This window comes from Dendrobates tinctorius, unplaced genomic scaffold (assembly GCF_039654945.1).
Source record: "Dendrobates tinctorius isolate UK_male_01 unplaced genomic scaffold, ASM3965494v1 ptg000086l, whole genome shotgun sequence".
Taxonomy (NCBI): domain Eukaryota; kingdom Metazoa; phylum Chordata; class Amphibia; order Anura; family Dendrobatidae; genus Dendrobates; species Dendrobates tinctorius.
In genome coordinates this window covers 28,543,809-28,565,724 of record NW_027361754.1, presented here as the reverse complement: position 1 = coordinate 28,565,724, position 21,916 = coordinate 28,543,809, and the positions used below count along the sequence as shown (strand labels likewise).

At 48.1% G+C, this 21,916-nt stretch overlaps 1 protein-coding gene across 4 annotated transcripts in view; it reads right to left on the bottom strand.

Moving 5' to 3' along the window:
• CEP164 (centrosomal protein 164) overlaps positions 1–21,916 on the bottom strand; it is a 153,111-nt gene that overhangs the window by 63,239 nt on the left and 67,956 nt on the right. For all 4 annotated transcript variants that reach the window (XM_073585239.1, XM_073585236.1, XM_073585238.1 and 1 more), the window contains exons 10-13: positions 20,097–20,185; positions 14,627–14,971; positions 14,247–14,378; positions 13,087–13,303 (exon numbers count right to left, since the gene is read on the bottom strand). In XM_073585239.1, the coding sequence (XP_073441340.1) occupies positions 13,087–13,303; positions 14,247–14,378; positions 14,627–14,971; positions 20,097–20,185 (783 nt within the window). The remainder of the gene's footprint in view (positions 1–13,086; positions 13,304–14,246; positions 14,379–14,626; positions 14,972–20,096; positions 20,186–21,916) is intronic.

Here is a 21,916-nt window from a genome sequence, read left to right as displayed (position 1 = left end):
ACTGAAATTGATGGGAGCTGAGATGCAGTACCAGAAACAACAACTACTCAGGGTATGGTGCTGTGATATTCCGGCACCATACACTGCTTACACTGAACCGCTGCTGGAGCTGGGAACAGCCGGTCAGTGTGGATGTCAGATGTCGGATCCCACCTAACTTAGCCTAAGGAAAGAAATTCACTGAAAAAGGACAAATATCATCATGGAAAAAAAAAAGCTTCTGTACTTACAAATACCTGGTCACAACAGTAATGCATTGCAGGAGCAGCAGACCCCTCCACCCCGTGATATTAACCCCTTGACAATGAATGAAGGACACATCTATCACAGAGCAGGTCAGGGTGTGTGCAGCGGTCTCAGAAGCTCTTCTCAGTGCAGATGTTGGCAGTATTACACAACCGGCACCTACATCTAAAAGCAGCAATAGGACCTAACTCTGATCGCTGCTGTTTAACTCCCTAAATGCATATGTCAATTACTGAAAGGCCAAAGAGAACATTTGTTGCCCACCCCTGGGCCTCAAACTTCAACGACAGTGCTGGATCTAGGAGATATTGAGTTATCTTCAATTTCTGACAAATTAGGAAACATGAGTAACTTGGCACGTTAAAAGGGATCTTCCACCCTTTCTTGTACTTTACATATGGGCAGAGTATAAAGATAACAAATAGCACAGACTCACCTACCGATCCAGCATAGAACCGCTGCAGTCACTGATTGGCTGCAGCAGTCACTCGCCGACAGAGTGAATAAAGCTATATATAGCGTGCACATTCCCGTCGTTAAGCCACCATGGGCATTTTTTTTTCTAGTTCCGTTTGGGTTTTCCTTCCCTTCTTCCAATAGCCATAACTTTCATCAATCAAGTCAGCCAACCATAAGACAGCATGTTTTCTTTTATGGGATAAAATATAGTTTTGATTGACACTATTCATTTTACTGAAAAATGGGAAAAGCAGTGTGAAGTTGTGAATAAGAAAATACAATTCGGACATTGTTTGAGTTTTTCTTTATGGCTTTCATCATGCCATGCCATGATTCTCCAGGTCAGTATAATTGTGGCAATATCAAACTTGTGCTTTTTTCTTTTTCTTTTAGTAGGGAAAACAAATTCAGAAATATGTATTTAAAAAAAAAAAATGGTTAGTTTATCATTTTTGGAGGCCTTTAACTTTCTCCTTCTCCTCAATGGGGGACACAGGACCATGGGTTTATGCTGCTGCCACTAGGAGTCTGACACTAAGTAGACACAAAAGATTATCTCCTCCTCTGCCGTATACACCCGCACACTGGCTCCAGCCAAACCAGTTAAAGCTTAGTGTCAGTAGGAGGCACATGTGTTTTGATCTTCAGAACACATCTATAGTTTTTTATTTTTAAATTTATTCTCAACTAGCTTGAGAGCCCGGCGCTGCCCGGGCATAGTAACTAACTACGGTTGGTTACAACAAATTCTAATGAATATATATATATATATATATATATATATATATATATATATTGATCGCTGATGGTGAAGCATAGAAAACCTCTGATGAGGAGGAAAAATGGGAATATGCAGATATGCATCCTGGATGTCTATTGAGGCCAAGTATTCTCACTGCTCCATGGCCGATAGGACTGAACGGAGGGACTCCATCCGGAAATGTTTGATCCTGATGAATTTGTTCAGAAGCTTCAGGTCCAAAACAGGCCTGACAGACCCGTCCTTTTTGGGAACCGCAAAAAGGTTGGAATAGAACCCCTGAGCTCTTTCGTGTTCCGGCACTGGAACAATGTCTCCATTGTGCTGGAGCGATTTGATGGCTCCCAATAGAGCCCTTGCCTGGGTATCCACCCTGGGAAGCCGGGAAAGAAAAAACCGTCATGGAGGATATCTGACAAATTCTATTTGTAACCTGAGGCCACCAATTCCTTTCCCCATGCGCCGTGAGCGACATTGACCCAGACGTGGTGAAACCAGAGCAGGCGGTCGCCCACCTTGCCGGTGTCGTCTGGTAAAGGCCTCGAGTCATTTGGCCGACGATCTTTGGGATCTGGATCCCCTTGATCTGGGCTGCTGAGTATGCATTCTCCCCATTGGGTTGGATCTATATGAGACCTGCCGCTCCCTATCCTGGTTGGGGCGGCCTGAGGCGGCGGAATTGGCCGCTGTAGTCCACCCGGGGTTGCGAAAGGCCCGAAAACGTGCCTGAAAACGGGTGACGAAAAAGCGTTTTGACCTTTGTTGAGGGAGAAACCCGCTCTTTCCTCCTGTGGAGTCGGAGATAAGTTGATCCAACTTCTCCCCAAATAGGTGGCCGCACTGATAAGGCAGGGAAGTCAAGGACTTCTTAGAAGTAGAATCGGCTCGCCATGTCCTTAACCATAGGGCATCCAAAGACGCATTGATTACATAGTCTCCGGCCATCGCCTTCTGAACTGCGACTTCCGAAATCTCTACAGGTAGATCGTGCTCCTGCGCGACCTTGTTTAATGTTTCTGACCATGATATCATAGCCTTGGCTACCCAAGTTGCTGTGAATGAGGGCGCGAGCGCTGACCCTGACGCCTCATATACTGAGCGAGCTAAGCTCTCTATAAGGTGATCCGTGGGATCCTTAATTGATGAAACACTAGGGACGGATAGCAGGGTCTTAGTGGCTAGGCGCGAAACCGGAGGATCCACCATCGGGGAATCCATCCATTTTTTACGGAGGTCCGGAGCAAACGGATACCTTGTTTCGAGTGCCTTTTGACCCAAGAAACGCCTGTCTGGACGCTCTCTGTGCCGCTGCACTATGTCCTCAAACTCTGGGTGAGAGGAAAAAATTCTGTGCGGGCGCTTCACTTGCTTAAATGCCACTTCATGCCCCGTAGCCGCTGCGGGATCATCCTCAATCCTCAAGGTCTGATTGACGGCTTCTCTGAGGCTGTCCACTGTTTCACGTGACGCTGGAGTATCCAGGTCAAGGGGCTCGTCTGAGTCGAATTCTGAGGTCTGCTCGCTATTAGCCACTGGTGACGGGGAGCGAGAAGCAGAACTTACGGATGCCAAGGCACAGGATGGACTAAGCGACACCGTGTGGATTCGTTTCCCTCGGGTCTGCCTGAAGTGAGAGTGGCCCGTGCAGGCGAGAGGCTCTTGTGAGGTGGAGGTCCCCGCTAAGGCCGGCGAGCCACTGTCCCTGCTCCCATCTGAGGCCTGAAGGGACTCAATTGCATGACCTGTGACAGTGATAGAACCCACTCTGGGGGGCTTGGCACCTTGGTCGCAGAGGAGGACGGACACTGAGGTTCTGTTAGGCATCGGGCTCTGGGCGCTGCACAGCGGGAATCCTGAGCCTTGTCCTTTGCGGTCTGCCCACACCAGCTTTGTGGGTTCGGTCGCAGGGGAGGGCTCCTGGGCGCGTTTGGAGTCGCCGGCTTTGCATAATCGCTTGCTCTGCGCCCGACAAGAGATGCATGCTGCTTCTTCGGACATGCCGTATCTGTCCCCTGCTGGGGATAGGGGGAAGGAGGTAGCACCTCGTTTTCCCTGTGGTCTCCTGGGCAGCACTTACCCCAGTCCTGTGCCCCCCCGTTCCTGGACGCCTCCGCCCAAAAATCGCGCGTGGAATCCGGAGGCGGGAGTCCATGGCGCCACAAAAAAATGGCGCTACTTACTGGCGCGGGCTTCTCCGCACCGCTCTACAGCCACTGGCCGGAGGCATCTGACAGCTAAGGGCTCCAGCTCCGGATCTTCGCCACAGGAGCCGTCCCAGGCCCTCTCCTCACTGACGATCCTCTTCAGCTTCCAAGCTCAGGTATGTGAGGGGGCCTTGACAAAATAGGATGGTGCAGGCACCCTAGCTCCATCTAACCCCTTCAGGGGGTGAGGAGAGGGACCGTCCGCCGCCTTGCAGCACCGCAGTCTAAGCATTGGTGGAGCAGTGGGTGCCGCACGGACTAGTCTTGTGCCTCTGTACAGCCCATGGTTTCAATACCTAGGGGTGGTCAGGGCTAAGTCCGGCATTGTGTCCCACGTCACGGGAGAGGATATGTGGAGGGACACTCGCACGTGCTCGCCCGTTGATGGTTTGGGGAAATCGGACCCTTTCAATAGAATCCGTTGCCCCCGTCTCATCTTCATAGACGGTAAAAATAAAATAAAAAAAAGTCTGGGGAAAACGTCCCACGGAGCGGGAGAGGATACGTGGAGACGATACTCAACACCTGCTCACCCGTTGATGGTTTGGGGAGATCGGACCCTTTCAATAGGGTCTGTCGCCCCTGTCTCATCTTCATGGGAAAAAAAAAAGAAAGAAAAAGTCTGGAGCAAAACCAGACGTGTGCGCCTCCAAGGACACTAAACAAAAAACTGATTTCCGCCCGCAATATGGGCGAGGGTGTATACTGCGGAGGAGGAGCTAACCTCTCTTTTTCACTTAGTGTCAGCCTCCTAGCGGCAGAAGCATACACCCAGTCTATGTGTCCCCCAATGAGGCGAAGGAGAAAACTCTTTCTCCGTCCCAGGTCAGCATATATCCTTTTTAGGAATGACCCTGGACACCTCCTGAGGGTTGGTGATTCTCCCTTGAGACAAGGTCTTAGCCTTTCAACAGGGAGCCGGGCACTTTGTCACCCATATCCTCACGCTATCTGATTCGGCATGGGTGTCTTGGGCAAGATGGTGGCAGTGATGGAAGCTGTTCCCTTCGCTCAGCTACACCTCAGTCTTCTGCAGCATGCATTTCTGGCAGCCTGGGACAAACCCGTTCTTCCTCGACAGGCTGTGTCGCTTGTCTCCGCAGGTAAGCAGGTGCTCAGGTGGTGGATGTTGCTGTCTTCCCTCACCCAGGGGAAATGTTTTCTCCTGGCTCAATGGCTGGTGGTCACCACCGACGCCAGTCTTCTCGGCTGGGGGCCGTCTTTCGTCATCACACTGCCCAAGGGCGCTGGTTGCCTCGGGAGTCGCTTCTTCCGATCAACGTCCTGGAAATCCGGGCCATTCGGTTGACTTTGCAGTGGTTCCATCACCTCCTGGTGGGTCGACCCATCCGAATACAGTCGGATAATGCCATGGCTGTGGCATATATCAACCATCAAGGGGGCACCCACAGCAGGGCGGCAATGCACGAAGTGGAACACTTTCTCCGCTGGGCCGAGAGGAACCAGTCATCTCAGCAGTTCACATCCCAGGAGTGGAAAACTGGGCGGCAGACTACCTCAGCTGTTAGGGTCTCGCCTCGGGAGAGTGGTCACTTCATCCGAAGGTCTACCAACAGATCTATTATCGCTGGGGGACTGCGGACATGGGTCTGATGGCATCAAGACTAAACGCCAAGGTGTCCAAGCTCATAACTCGTTCCCGGGATCCAGAGGCCATTGGAGCGGATGAATTGGTCCTTCTGTGGTGTCAGTTTTGTCTTCCGTACGTGTTTCCCCCACTTTCATTACTGCCGAGGGTCATCAGGAAGATCAAGGCGGAAGGGGTTCCAGTGATCCTAGTCGCTCCAGACTTGCCACGCCGGACGTGGTACATGGAGATCTTCATCGACATTCCCTGGCGCCTACCGGATCGACCAGATTTGCTCTCCCAGGGCCTGATTTGCCACCAGAACTCAGGGGCCCTGTGTTTAATTGCCTGGCCATTGAATCCTGGGTCTTAACCCAAGCTGGATTCTCCCAACAGGTGGTTTCCGATTAGCGCTCAGAAGCCTGTTTCGGTGCGCATCTATCACCGCACCTGGAAAGCCTTTTTCGCATGGTGTAGAGACCATGGCCGTTCTCCTCTCGTCTTCTCCATTCCAACTATTTTGGACTTCCTTCAGACTCAGGCCTAGTGCTTAGCTCCCTCAAAGGTCAGATCTCTGCCTTATCAGTTTTGTTCCAGCGCAGGATAGCTTCCATGCTGCAGGTGAGGACTTTCATTCAGGGGGTCTCCCACGTGGTAACGCCCTACAGAAGGCAGTTGGATTTCCTTGGACCTTAAAGAGAATCTGTCACCTAATTTTTCGTATATAAGATGCAGCCACCGCCATCAGGAGCTTATCTACGGCATTCTGTAACCTGAAATAGAAGAACACTGGATTACTTACCAGTAATACTCTTTTGTAGAGTCCACGACAGCACCCGCTGAGAGAGGGGATCCGCCCCTAGGAATAGGAAACCTACAGAGAGATAAAATGGGCGGTCCCCCTCAGTTGGATAACAGAGAACAAGAGGAACCGCCATACATGTTTTATTCAATTTGCTAGGCAAGCGATTCAAACCTATACATCCTTATATGTTTGCTATACATATCTACATATTAATCTATAATTCTATTCTCCACCACGAGAGAGAACCACGTGTATACTTATTAATCAAGGGAGAGAAGTGAGTGGGTGCTGTCGTGGACTTTACAAAAGAGTATTGCCGGTAAGTAATCCGTTTTTTTCTCTTCGCCACGACAGCACCCACTGAGAGATTTTCAGAGATGATCACCTGGGAGGGCACACCGTGTTAAGGACAGATGTACCAAAGGCCAAATCCTCGAAAGACGATAAATCATAAATCTAGCCTATAGTGACTCTAAAAGGTAGATGGAGAAGACCAGGTTGCAGCATTACATATTAGCTCAATTGGAACATTCGCCCTCTCGGTCCAGGAGGATGATATGGCTCGAGTAGAGTGTGCCTTTATACCCTGTGGAGGGTCTTCTCCTTTTGCCGAATATGCCATCGCGATCGCATCCCTGATCCACCAGGACAGTGTGCCTCTCGTAACTCTAGACCCCTTCTTGTTACGCTGGAGACAAAAAGAGCCCTGCTCTGCCTCCAGGGACAGGTCCTATCTAAGTAGGCTAGGACTGCTCTCTTCACGTCTAAGGTGTGATAATTATCCTCCTCTGGTGTTGCTGGGCTCTCATAGAAGGAGGGTAGGCAGACTTCCTGGGATCTATGAAACTTAGTAGCTCGTTTGAGAAGATAAGACGGGTCCGTTTTTAACACTAGTCTGTCCTGGACTACTGACAGGAAGGGGGGATCTACTGACAGGGCTTGGAGATCACTTAAAGCAGGAGTCACACATAGCGACTCACCAGCGATCCCGAAAACGATATCAACGTGTCAGGATCACTGGTGAGTCGCTACATGATCGCTGGTGAGCTGTCAAACAGACAGCTTCACCAGCGATCAGCACAGCGACGCCGAGAGCGCGGTGTCGCTGTGTTCGTTAGTTACCAGCGCGCTGATGCAGGGAGCTGGTAACTAACATACACATTGGGTATCTAAGGGACGCACATCCCTTGGATACCCGATGTGTACGTTAGTTACCAGCTGATCGCTGGTCTCCCGCCTGTCACACGCAGCGATGCGTGCTGGCCAGCGGGAGACCAGCGATGGAAGAAATGTCCAGAGGTTTCCAAGAGCGAACAGCGATACCGGCAAGGGGGCCGGTCGCTGATTGCTGTCACACATAGCGATCTCGCTGGTGAGATCGCTGTTGTGTCACAAAACTTGTGACTCAGCAGCTATGTGTGACGGGGCCTTTACTCTTCTTGCTGAGACTAGAGCTACCAGTAGAGCAGTTTTCAATGAAAGGCATTTTATTGATGCCGAGTGTATGGGCTCGAACGGGGCCTAAGTGAAGGCATCTAAGACCAAGCTAAGGTTCCACGTTGGTACCTGAGGAATGTGGACTGGGTTCGCTCGCTGACAAGCCGAAATAAACTGGGCCATCCACTTATTACCTGCCACATTGTGGTTATATAAGGCCCCTAGAGCCGACACATGGACTTTTAGAGTGTTATCTGAGAGTTTCAACTCTTGGCCTTTCTGCAGGAATTCTAAAATGGCTGTAATAGCCACTTCGCTGGAAAGTTTTGCTGGGTGAAAAGCTTAAAAATTTTTCCACACTTTAGCGTAAACCCTCGTCGTGGATTCCTTCCTACTCTGTGGAAGGGTGTCAATCAGATTATTTGAGAACCCTCTCAGCTTCAATAACCCCCTTTCAAATTCCATGCCGCTAGGCGCAGGGCTTTGACCCGAGGATGGTAACAGGGTCCTTGTGAGAGAAGGTCCCGATGTAGTGGGAGAATCCAAGGGTCGGTTATCGACATGGCTCTCAGCCATGAGAACCACGGCCTCTTGGGCCAAAAGGGGGATATTAAGATGACCTTCGCCCCTTCTTCCCTTATTTATCTGACCACCGTTGGCAACAGTACTATTGGAGGGAAGGCATAGGCCTGTCGGAATGTCCAGGGTGCTTGGAGGGCGTTGAGCAAGTCTGGATTGTCCGCTCTGTATAGAGAAGCGAACCTTTCTACACGCCTGTTGGCTCTTGTCGCGAACAGATCTATTTCTGGTCTGCTCCACCTGGCCGCTATCATCTCGAAGATGGGCCGGCTGAGGACCCACTCCCCTTGATGTAAAGTCTGGCGGCTGAGAAAGTCCGCCCTGGAATTGTCCACTCCTCTGATGTGGAGCGCAGACAAGGAGCGGAGATGCGATTCGGCCATCTCTAAAAAATTTTCCACGATAGACATGAGCGGTCCTGATCGCGTGCCTCCTTGCCAGTTTATGTAAGCTACTGAGGTGGTGGTGTCTAATTGGATTCTTGTGTGGGTTCCTTGTAGCTGCAAGAGAAATTTAGATATAGCATAATATATCGCTGTTAGTTCCCTCATATTAGATGAATTCCCTGCTTCGCACTCGGACCATTGACCCTACACCATATCTTCCTCTAGGTGGGCCCCCCACCCCGAGGGGCTAGCGTCTGTAGTGATTATTTTAGAGGGGACAATCCACCATGGAACCCCCCCCCCGTTAGATTGTTTGGGTCCAACCACCACTCTAAGGAGCTGATCACTTCTGATGATAGGGACATCCTGCCTTCCAACCGCCCCTGCAGCTTATCGGCTTCTTGCAAAATGGCCCATTGCAATTTCCTGGAATGGAATTGGGCCCACTGAACAGCCGGAATGCATGATATTAGGGACCCTAACAAGGACATGCCGTCTCTCAAGGACATCGTGGGTTTATCAATTGCCATCCGTACTATATTAATTATGGCTCGTGTTTTTGTTTCTAGCAGGAAGCATTTTTGACTTACAGAGTCTACTTGAAGGCCCAGGAACGTCTGACAGGTTACCGGTTGTAGTCTGGACTTTTCCCAGTTGATCAGCAAGCCTAGTGTCTGCAGGGATGAGACAATATCAGCTATCCTGCCATTGCATTGGGAAACAGAATTCCCTACTATGAGCAGGTCGTCCAAGTCCGGAACTATTAAGGTGTCTTTCAGCCTTACATGTGATATCACCTCTAGCATTAGCTTGGTAAATACGCGGGGTGCCATGGATAATCCGAACGGCATTGCCGTAAACTGGAAATGTCGTATCCAGCCTTCTAACGTGACTGCCACACGTAGGAATTGCTGGTGCGCTTTGCATATAGGGAGATGGTAATAGGCATCTTTTAGGTCCAAGACTGCCATATAGCACCTAGGAAACAAGATTTTTATTGCTGAACGAATAGATTCCATTTTAAAGGACCGCAGCCTCAAAAACGTATTAAGCTTCTTTAAATTATGGTCCTAAAAGAACCATCCGGTTTAGGGACTAGAAACAGGGGAGAATAAAACCCCATTCCCCTTTCGTCTCTTGGAACGTCTACCAGAACGTGCTTAGATAAGAGGCCTGTAATCTCCAATTCCAATGCTTCCTGCTGTGCTAGAGGGTACCGAACAAATTCTAGTCTTAGGCCCGATGTAACAATATTAATGGCCCAGGGGTTAGTTGTTATTTCTTTCCATTGGTGGCTGAAATTTAGTAGCTTGCCACCTACCGGTGACCTGGTGCTACCGAAATCTGTCCCCAGATCTGAAGGGACGTTTCCCAAATAGGCTGCCTCTCTGCTTGGGATCTTTATTGCCCCAGCGGTCTTGGGGCTTGAAATGCTTCTTTTTGCCAAATGGAGGCTTCCTGAAGGCCCTCCTGTTGAAGGGAACATACGGGTTAGGGAATCCCTTCTTTCTCTCACCCGCTTTTGTCAGGATCTCGTCAAGCTCTGTGCCAAACAGGTACTTACCCTGACAGGGCATAGCGCAGAGTTTGTTTTTTGTCTGCGTATCGCCTCTCCACCCCTTCAACGATAAGGTCCGCCGGGCTGCGTTGGTTAATCCTGCCGCTCTGGCAGATAGTCGGAGGGAGTCAGCTGTGGCGTCAGATAGGAAGGCTGCTGCACCTTTAATCAGGGGAATAGAGAAACGGAGCTTGTCTCTAGATGCTCTGTTTTTTATTTTCTCCTCCAACTTATCTAACCATATCATCATGGACCTCGCTGTGCACGTGGCCGATATTTCCGGCTTGAAGGCTCCTGTGCATGCCTCCCAAGATCGTTTGAGGAAGGTATCCGCCTTGCGATGTAAGGGATCAGATGTTCCCGAGTCTTCCATGGGAAGGGAAGATCGGTGAGAAGTGGAGGCCACTGCCGCATCCACCTTGGGGGCTCCTCACCAAGACGCCAATTCGTCATCATCAAACGGGTATTTCCGTTTGGATGTTAAAGGGAGAAAGGTCCTTTGTCCCTGTTTTTTCCCACTCCTTTTTCACCAGCTCTTTTATCGCTGGAACTACCGGGAAGGCCCGAACCTTCTTTTGGGAGATAGCCGCAAACATTATTTCCTGCGGGGTTTTGGGGTCTTTAGTATCGGATAACCCCATAGTATTACGCACAGACTTGACCAAATTATTACCACTGTCTGTGGGGAAGAAAATCTGCTCCTTCTCTTCTGAGGTTAGGTATTCCTGGGATATATCGGAGTCCAGTTCCCCAGTTTCTGAAGGCGATCTAGACACCGGTGAGGTTATCCCTCTGGCGGAGGTCTGTCTTCCTAGACTACTAGAACCGCCTAAGGCCCGTAGTCCCTCTCTGATAATTGCACGGATATCCTCCGTTTTTCCCGAGGATTCCTCCCGTAGGGTCTGTCCGATACAGCTCTGACACAACCTCTTAGGGTAGCTATCTGGGAGGAGTTGGGAACATAAGGTACATTCCCTGTGCTTAGATTTTTCTGTTCTTTTGGCCTAAGAGGTATGCAGAAAAGAAAAAAAGGGCGCCATCAGCTAGGAGCATGACTAAAAAACACTCACCCGTGAATTTCGTCAGCATAGTACCGGCTGCGGGGTTCGAGATTCAGGCTGAGGCGAGACGTGAGATGGTTTCTTCTCCTTCCGTTTTTTCTCCATGGGTTCGCTCTGCCTAGCGCACCCGCTAGTATTCCTCCTGGAGCTGCCACTCCTTCTGGTGCTGTCACTTCTCGTGCTGCCACTTCTCTTGGTACCGCCATGTGGGGAATCCCCCGGCTGTTCTAATTGGAGCAAAACTGGGTCGCTTGTGGACGACATAGCTGCGCACCGGTATGCCTCTGGCCGATGCTTTTTTGCAGCTTCCTAGTCTCGCCCATTTTTTTTTTGTCTCTCTGATTCATCTTTCATAGAAAGTCGCCTTCCTTGTCGCAGTGATATCAATCAGACGGGTACCTGTGCTGGCCGCTTATTCCTGTTGATCCCCTTTCCTAATTATCCAGTAAGATAAGGTCGTTCACAGGCCGTCCTCGTCATTCTTGCTTTTGGGTGGTCTATTCTTTTTACCTTAACGAGGATATTGCCCTGCCCTCGTTTTGCCCAGCGCCAGTACATCATCTTGAAAAGGTCCATCACACTTTGGATCTGGTGAGGGCTCTCAGGAGGTACGTCTCACGGACGCCTTATTCGTTCTTCCTGAGGGTCGCAAGAAGGGACTTGCCGATTCAAAGTCCACAATTACCATGTGGATACACTCGGATATTCAGAGTCTTACCTCGTCAGAGGAAAGCCTATCCTAGCTGGGATTAAGGCACACTCCACTCGTTCGGTGGGTGCCTCCTGGTCCATTCGGCAGCAGGCGTCGGCAGAACAGGTTTGCAAGGCTGCAACTTGGTCCACCCAGGGACTGCTTTAGGATGTGCCATGGTCCTGTGTCCCCCAATGAGGCGAAGGAGAAACAGAGATTTTTGTGTACTCACCGTAAAATCCTTTTCCCCCCGAGCCACTCATTGGGGGACACAGCATCCACCCTGTTGGCCTGACGGCTTGAGTATGTTCTTTAGTTTGACATTTTTATACCCTTATGTTATGTTCTTGATTTCCTACTGCTTTGTCACGGAACTGGTTCAGCTGGAGCCAGTGTCTGGGTGTATACTGCAGACGAGGAACTAATCTTTGTGTGTTTAAGTAGGTGTCAGCCTCCTAGTGGCAGCAGCATAACACCCATGGTCCTCTGAACCCTAATGAGTTACTCGGAGAAAAGGATTTTAAGGTGAGAACACAAAAATCCCTGTTCTTATGTTTCCGTCTCTGGGACTGTGTGAGGGCTTATTTTCTGCGTAGCGAGCTGCCATTTTTATTGATACCCCGTCAGAGACATATGCGATTTTGATCACTTTATATGGAAAGCAGCAACCGAAAGGTTAGTTCTAGGATTTTGATTTTTTGCTTCACGGCTTTTTACACAAAAAGTTTAATATTTCTATATTTTTATAGATCAGACTTTTACAGACACAATTATACCAGTTATGTTTTGTTTTTAAGGGAAAAGGGGGGGGGGGTAAAAAAATTGTATATTTTTTTAATTTTTAAAACTTTATTTTTAATTTATACTTTTAAGGCTTCTTTTTTTAGTTCATTTCGGAAACTTGTACTTGTGGTCCTCTGACCACTTATTCCATACACTGCAATATCAAAATATTTAGCAAAAAATCACAGTCCTCCTATGGCTCCGCTTCACAGACTTACCAACATGGCAGCAAAGTGAACCCCTTGCTGGTGGGGCCGATAAACACCTAAAATGGCACGTGGGAACACATGCCTTAAATGTGGTCTATCAGAAGTTGACAGCAGCATTTAAATGGTTGACAGCAGCATTTAAGCGGTTGTCAGAAGCGATCACAGCTTAGCTCCGATCACTGCAGTTACAGACAAATGTTGGCTATTCAACACAAGCGCTCCATTCACCTGCACTCCGCGTGTAATGTGCATATACAGCACACATCGAGAAAGGCTAGTACTGTACTATTTTGTTTATATACAAGGAGAAAGCCGCTCACCTCCTTAGTTTCCTGCCGGTGTTTCTCCCTCAGCTCTTCCAACGAAGCTTCTCTTTCACGTAGCAACATATTTCTTTCTTGTTCCAGTAGATGTTCCGTTTCTTGCTTCATCCTTTCCAGCAGCTCCTGCTTTTCCTGTAACATTTTCTCCTCCTGAGCCTCCTCCATGTCCTCTAAGGCCTGCTTACGCTTCTCTCCGAGTTCCTCTTCCCGAATCCTGCGGGACATAGAGGAGTCCACAGCAGAAAAGTGCGGTGAAAATAGTTGCAGTTAAAGGGGGTCATCACCCACCACAAAAAGAGGTCCTGATTGGTTCCCAAATGTAGAAGTATTAAACTTACCAATACACTTTATTCCTATTATGAGAGGCCTAATTTTAAACCCCTCTTGAAGTTTTTGCTGTGACCTCCAACAAAAAGCAAAGAACTTCCTGTGCAAGGAATACAGTGAAGGGGACTAGCATCATGGCTTAGTTTATTAGCTAAAGTAACCCAATTCTCCATCTCTGCAGCAACCATGACGGAAAAAGCGTGCTGGGCTCAGGTAATAAATGAACCAGACAGACAGAAAGTCCTCTCTTCTTTGTCTCTACATCAACACTTATAGAGAATGATCTGGCTTAGCTAATTAACAGAGTTGTGGACATTCATCCTCCTTGTATTTCTCAGCTTTAGCCGCAATGGAGAAGGGGGCTAAATCAGGCTTCTTTGTTGCCTCCTCCTCCTTCAGTGACGAGCTTGAAGGGGGCAGGCCATTCTTTGCTAATGTCCGTTACAAGACAGCCAGCCCCCTTCAAACTCGTCTTTAGTGTTTTCGCCTCAGCTGTGATGGAGTAAGGGGCTGGCTTAGTTAATGAATTGAGCCAGACCCCTTCTTGATTTTTCCATCAGAATTAATGGAAAAGGGGGTTGTCGCATAAATTGCGCCTGCGCCAGCCGGTCACCTTTTCTGTTTCTATATTATCCGTTATGCAGGAAGGGGCTGGCTTAGGTAATGAACTGACCCAGACAGCCAGCCCCTTTCACATTGTCACTCACATGTGTCAAAATGTGTTTTCAAAAGTACCACTGGTTACCAATCACAAACTTTGAGTGAACTTTTTACACCCCCCATCCCACCCCTGGGACATTTCCTTTTAGTCCATGTGTATTTCCGCTTACTTCATGTGCTCCTCTTCTTCCTCCCTCTCCAGCTTGAGTTCAGCTTCCAGTTTTAGCAATTTCTGCTTCTGGATTTCCAGAAGTTTTTCCTCTTCCTTCTTTGTCTCCTGTTCTAACCTTTCTTCTAAGTCCCTGGGAAACAAGAAAAAAATACATCCATATAACTTTCCTTCCATTATACGAGTGTGAACCAAATGCAGAAATTACCTACAAATGTAAGAGAAGGGGGCTGGCTTAGCTAATGAACCAAATGAAACAGCCAGCCTCCTTCCCCTCATTTTATCCCTACAAAATCCCAAGTATCACAGTTTAAGATCTCATTAGACTTGGAATAAGTGGGTCCAAATAGAAAACCTGGTTTAGCAACAGTGGAGGATTACCTGAGGTTGCTTTCCTGTTCTTGGTACAGTCGATGTCTCTCTTCTTCCTCTTCCTTCCTCAGTTCCTCTCTCAATTCTTGCAGTTTCCGTTGATGTTCTTCCTTTACTGCCTCTTTCTCCGGCTCCACCATTGATTGAGAATCATCACTAGAAAGTTTCGAAGCTTTGTCCACAACTTTCGTTGGTTCTGAGGTGAGTGGAACAGGTTCGGCTGTTAGTTTGGTCTCTTTCGCTGCTGCTTTTAAGGACAGGCTGCTGGGTTTATAAGATTCTGCTAATCTGGATGGGTCCTTAATGATCACCAGTTCCGAGGTAGGGTTTATGGACTTTGGTTCTGGAAGATTTCTAAAATAAAAACACAACAGCAAAAATAAGTAATGAGGGGAGCGTGGCTATGTAGCCGACAAGAGAGGACGCACGCTGAGGGAGCTTCTGCATATCCTGTCTTCATCCTGCACCAGACCTTCTTATCGCGATATACCTGGCAGCATTCGGGACCCCCCTAGATACCGGGACCCCCTGGATCCCCACGGGAGGACATAGAGCGGCTCTGGTGAGCTGGCGGCTGGAGAGGCAGGGACGGACAGCGGGGCCTGCATGAGGCAGCGGCCATCTTAGACGTGCGCTCTGTCAGTGAGAGTTGCAGGGTCCAGCCCTCACCGCTGCAGCGTTACCGAGCAGTGGCCCATATCCTAAAGACTCAGGGGATACGAGATGAGTGCCCTGGAAAACTGGGCCCCTCGTTCCCCCCTCTAATAGACCCACTTGCCTGTTGGCGCCATTACTGTGGGGACCTCTGCTCCCCCCACCGCTGCTATCTTTGCGGGTGCTGCGTGTCTCTGCCCCCCCCCCCCTGGCCACAGGAAGCCTCATCGATACAGCACCAGGCACTGCTCTTATTAATCTATGTGACCCCTCTGCATGGGAGCTGCTCCTGGGACATATTTAACACTAGCCCTGCTGTGCTTATAACTGGAGGGGAAAATCTCCAGAGTATACACCTCTAGTCATCCTGTTGTGCAGCATTGCCACTGATCATGAATCGGTCTAAAGGATCAGCAGCGGCAGAAAAATTAATAGCTTGCCAGACCCGACCCCTCTGAAAGTGCACGGTCTCTCAGAAATAATCCTCCACAAGCTCAACGTAAAAACCGTCCCCCTGGGGGTGAGGAGGAGAATGAGCAGGAGGAATTGACCCTCAAACAGGCATCTGAACAGCTGATGCAGGCCATCTCCCTAACTAGGACGTCCCTGACTGGTAAAATAGAGGACGTTTACACTGAGGTGGGGCGACTTCGACAAGATTTGCAAGCCATGAGGGGACACATTATGGAAGTGGAGACAAGAGTGTCCCAGGTAGAGGACACCATCACGCCTATGGAGGCCAAATTAACAAAGGTGGCAGGCCCTAGAATGCCTGGAAGCAGAAGGCGGACGATCTGGAGAACAGAATGCGCTGGAATAATATCTGTGTCATTGGCCTTCCGGAACGCTCAGAAGGTCAGCATCCTGAGCAATTTCTGGAGGGCTGGCTCAAAACCTCTTTGGGGGATGAATTCTCTCCAGTATTCGCCGTCGAAAGGGCTCATAGGGTTTGTACAAAACCCCTTCCTCCGGGAGCCCCACCTAGACCTTTCCTGGCATGTCTCCTCAACTGTAAAGACTGAGATACCATTCTGCGTCTCGCTCGGCAAAAAGTCCCATCAAGTTTGACAATGCTGTGATCTCGATTTTCCCGGTTTTTCCATGGAACTCCAGAAACAGCGGGCGCAATTCATCGAAATCAAGAAGCGGCTCAGAGAGAGAAACATTATTTATTCGATGATCTATCCGGCCCGGCTCCGGGTTGTCCACGGGGGCTCCTCCGTGTTTTTTTTTTACGGATCCAACGGAGGCGACTGAGAGGCTGCGGTCCCGTAAAGGATCCCCTGCAAAGGAATCCTAACGTATTTACTGCTAACCCGTATCCTTCTACTCAAGGTCTAATTGGGTCCTTCTCGGCTGGTATCCAGTTACCAACAATACCGGACACTGAGTTCAGTGATGGTATCGCCTTGTTTGCTTTTTGATAGGAGCGTGGGACTTTGCTCCTATACTGTTAAGTTTTTATTCTGTTTTCTCTTTTTCAATAGTTTTGTTATTTAGGTAGAAGTTGCAGCCAATGGCAGTCCTGCTTTCTATGTGATGTTTCTATACTTTGCTCGAGCAACAATACGCACTATATTCAGATAAGTAAAAAATGGGGTCTGAAATAATACGCATGACCTGGAATGTGAGGGGTATTAAAACCCCCCCGGGAGAAGATTAAGGCATTTTCACAGATTAGGCAATACCGCCCTCACATTGTGGCCTTGGTGGAGACACATTTGACCAGAGACACAGCTCGATGTGTGCAGAAACCATGGGCACAATGGTTTATTCACGCATTTCATACGAGCTATTCTAGGGGGGGTCTCGTTACTGATACATAAGGACGTTAGGTGGGAGGCCCGGAGAGATACTGAGGGGCGCTTTGTTTTTGTACATGCACTTATTAACTCTAGGCAATATGTTATTTTATGTATCTACAACCCCCCCAGCTAATACGTCAATTCTCCAAAAGGCGATGAGTTTTGCCCTGAACTATCCAGATGCGGATGTCATCTGCATGGGGGATTTCAACTTAGTCATGAATAACCGCCTAGATAGACTGAGATTGGGGGATGGGATGCAAGAAGAGGCCCCTCCGCCGGCTACATCCCAACTAACACAGTTCATGGAGGGTAGCGGATGGTTAGATTAAGGGTGTGTGCAGCAGTTTTTGCTGCGGTGTACAGTACCATTATTCCCTAAGGGAATAAAAAACCGCAGTGCAGACAGTGCGGATTTTTCCGCGCGGTTTTCCTGCGGTTTTGAAACCGCAGAAAGAATTGACACGTCAATTCTTTCTGCGGATTCCGCTGCGGTTTGCCATCTCCTCCATTGTGGAGATGAAAAACCGCAGGGCAAAACCGCAGAGCAATCCGCAGGTCTTCTGACCTGCAGCTTTACCTGCGGATTTTACAAAATCCGTGCGACCAAATCCGCACCCCATTCCGCAGCATGTGCACGTAGCCTTATGGAGAACGCAACACTCCGAGACAAGGGAGTACACCTGCCATTCATCCACTAAGCGCTCCTTATCACGCATAGATTATATATTTGGATCCAGCAGTCTAGCAATGTGGGTGGACAATATAGAACATAGCAGTAGGGGGATTTCAGATCATAGTCCGGTCATTCTTAAACTTAAATACGAACCGCTAAATAACAGGATGGTATGGAAATTGAACCCATTCTGGTTAAAGTTGGTGGAATCGCCCGATAGAACGATAGATCAGCTGCATTGCTTCATCTCGTCCCACCCTGAACCCCGGAATATTAATTTATTTTGGGACGCCCTTAAGGCATATTTGAGGGGTTGCCTATCCTTTACGATCTCTTACATCAAGCGGGTGACATCAAGGGAGGATGATGAGATGGAGCAACGATTGAAAGATATGGAGGCCGCATACATATCTGATCAAACTAAAGGTAATAGGGTGGAGTGGTTGGCAGCTCAAAGGTTATACACCGAAAACATAGACACTAAAGGCCCTTTTACACATTTAGCGATGCACCAGCGATCCGACCAGCGATCCGACCTGGTCAGGATCGCTGGTGCATCGCTAAATGATCGCTAGTGAGCTATCACACAGGCAGACCTCATAGCGATGCAGCAGCGACGCAGCGCACGATACTCACCTTTCACACACAGCGATCCTGACGTCCTCCCGCCCGCCTCCACGCGTCGCTCATCGCCCCAGCAGGAAGCTGACGACGAGAAATGGAGCCGGACAGTCTCGCGCGATCAGCGATGGACAGCGGGGGAGCCGGTAGGAGGTAAGTATCACACATAGCGATATCGCTATTTTGAGTTGGGGAACCAAGCAAGCAAATTTTTAGCCCATTTGGTGCGTCAACATAATACTTCTAACACAATATTACAGATTCGCAGCTTGGATGGTACTTTGGTATCCTCAACTGAAGAAATACTGAGCTGCTTTCATGATTATTACAGATTATTGTACAACTCTAAAAGTGGCTTGATGGTCAGGGGTGTCTAGACTACCTGTCAGATATAACATTTCGAACACTAAGCCCTTCCCAGCGAGCCTTTATGGATGCTGAATTTACTTTGGAGGAGATAGAGAACGGCATAACGGATATGGCCTCTGGGAAGGCCCCTGGACCAGATGGGTTTACCATCGAATTATACAGGAAATATTGGGACATATTAGCGCCACTTTTGTTGATGGTGTTTCGGGGGATTTGGGAGGGGGGATCCATGCCGGAATCCTTCTACGAGGCTAATAGTGCTTAAAAAGGAGGGGAAGGACCCTTTAGACTGTGGATCTTATCGCCCTATATCACTGGTGAATGTGGACTATAAGAGCTTTACGAAAATTTTGGCCACCAGATTAAACTCAATTATACTGGAACTTATACACCCTGACCAGACCGGTTTTATGCCTGGGAAGAGCACTTTCATCAATATTAGACGAGTCCAGTCGGTAGTCCAATATAGCTCTTTGGTACCAGACAATAAATGGGCATTGGCATCGTTGGATGCGGCCAAGGCATTCGACTCCCTTGAGTGGCCTTTCCTCTGTGCATGCTTACAGAGATATGGATTTGGTGACAGGTTTTTGAAATGGGTCAATGTATTATATATGAAACACATTGGAGAAAAAGGGATTTAGTTCAGCTCACCCCTCATTGATGCTGCAGCAAGGTCCGAGCAAGGACACGTCTCCACTTGGACGTCTTGGAATACTTCACAGCAAAAAGGAAAGTCCAGCTCAAGGAGTAAAATCCAGAATTTTGTTTATTTATTTCATTAAAATACAAGCATGGCTGCTATAGTCATCATTGCGGTTTTTACCCTAACATGGGATAGCCGCACAGAGAGTGCCCAGGAGGTTCTGTACGCGTTTCGAGCGGTATACGCTCTTAGACTCAGAATAATCCCATATGAACGTACACTGTATCGAAACAGGGGATGCCCGAGTAAATTTGGAAAGATTTGGGAAAGGTGGAATTCCTCTCATCTTACTGTCGAGTGGAGACGTCACGTGGTGAACAGTTGATGATGTGAAATCAAGCTGCGAAATAGTAGTTTTTTGTAGTTTAGGAAGCTAAATAGGTTTTATTACCTGTGCAATAATATGAAGGCTTGTACAATTTAACTGTCATTATTATGTTTTATCTTGTATGTAAGCCGGAATGTACATTTTGCTTTGCATCTAATACTATGTAGTAATATATAAATTCTATACAGTACTTATCATCATATGCAAGTATGTATATTGTATATTCTGTTTGTGGTTAATAAACGAATAAAAAAAAAAAAAGTAACGAGAGTTAAACGGATAAAATATAAGTAAAAAATAAACAAACTATATCCACTTACTTTTTTGTAACCTCAGTTAGATCTTTTACTGGCTCAAGGTGATCGTCACTAACGTCTTCCTCAATATCCTCATCTATGTCTATCGTCTCCTAAATTAAAAAAAAAGAAAAAAAAAAAGAAAAGTAGAGAACAGATCTGTGACTGTCACCAGATTTCACAATACAAGCTGAATGCAATAATGGACAAAAATTCAAAAAACATCACAGAAAAAGAAAAAAAAACCTTACCAACACCAGGTCAGATTACCATTGCACTAGCAGGATGCAGCAGAACCTCATGATAAAGGTGGGAGGCAGCACAGGTGAAAAATACAGCCACTCACAAACCTACCAATTCATGGTGGGGTCGGCTGCCAAGTATTAAAGATGCACATAGATGAGGCTTGCATAGGACGCCAGTCACACAGGCACGTGTGATGCACAGTGTCTGTCTTACAGGCTACTGATGACACCCATACTATTAGACCAGGCGGGCTGCCCAGCACTATATGAGTGCACCCCATAAGACAGACACCCCAATTTACCCAATAAACACTAAAGGGCATGGCTGCATCCTGCAGAAAAATGTGCAATAAAAGATGAAAAATAATGTTTAAAATAAATACATTACATGATGTATTTGTCTATATTTTGGCCAAAATACGCAAGCTCACAACCTATGGTTCCTCATTAGGGATGAGCTTTCCGATATTGAAATATCGGAAATCGGCCCGATATTTGCGATATCGGAATTCCGATTCCGATATGTTTTTCACATCGGAAATCCCATAATCCTTCAGCCTCTGAGCGCTCCGTGGAGCCAATCAGGAGCTGAAGAATTGCTGACAACATTGTGTAACTCCCCTAAGCTTGGTAGGAGACGTCCAAACTTGCTAGCTAGGGGCTGCGCTGCGATTGGCTGGCTGGATGGTGTGATCAGGCAGTATAAAAGGCTGCGCCTGCCATTTTAGCCTCACTCTACTGTGAAAGCAGATAGGGATAGGTTGCTGTTGGCGATAGGGAGAGATCTCGGTTCTTATAGCGATAGAAATTGTTTTTCAGTGACTGTAGCAGCCCCTGTGTGTTACCGAAGCAGTCTTTTTCCTCACTGACCCCGCTCAGTTTCATTTTTTGTGCTGTGCAGGCTCTCAGTGAGGTGCTTAGTGAGACAGTGCAGCGCACATTCACTGCAGCTGCTGCAGCTCCTCTTGCTGCAGCACTGTGTGGTGTGTGTCACTGCCTTTTCACAGGCTTTTCTTTTCATCCCTTAAATCCCCTTCCCCTATTATTTCCTAAAAGTGTAGCTTCACCATCCAGTATATTTTGATGAACGCTATATAGGGATTTTTCAGTGAGGGGTTCCCCCCCAATCCCTTACCCTCATTTATCCCTGAATTTTCCTGGTGCTCGGGTGCGCTTTGCACAGTTTAGTCACCTCCGCTGCGCAGACCGCCTGTGTGCTTTTTTTTGGGGAGTGCAGCACCCACTAGGTCAGTCTTTATAGTCACATCAGACTGCAGGACCCCTAGTGCGGCCTGTTCTATGGTGCACCCCCCAAAGTTTTCACCAGTAAATTCACTCTCAGTGCCCCTATAAGTGTTACTTTAGCTCAAAGCATCTATTGAGGTTAAAGTTAAACACTATATAGGGATTGTACTGTGAGGGCCCAAACAACCTCTGTGGCTGGTGCCACACAGCACCTTGCCCAGTCCCGGAGAATCCTTTTTTTTTGGTATCACAGCAGTGTCATTTACTGCGCTGTGACATCCGACCGTAACGTGTACACCAATACCACAAACACACGTTACTCTTTGTGTAGACCACACTAGATTCAAATAAAGT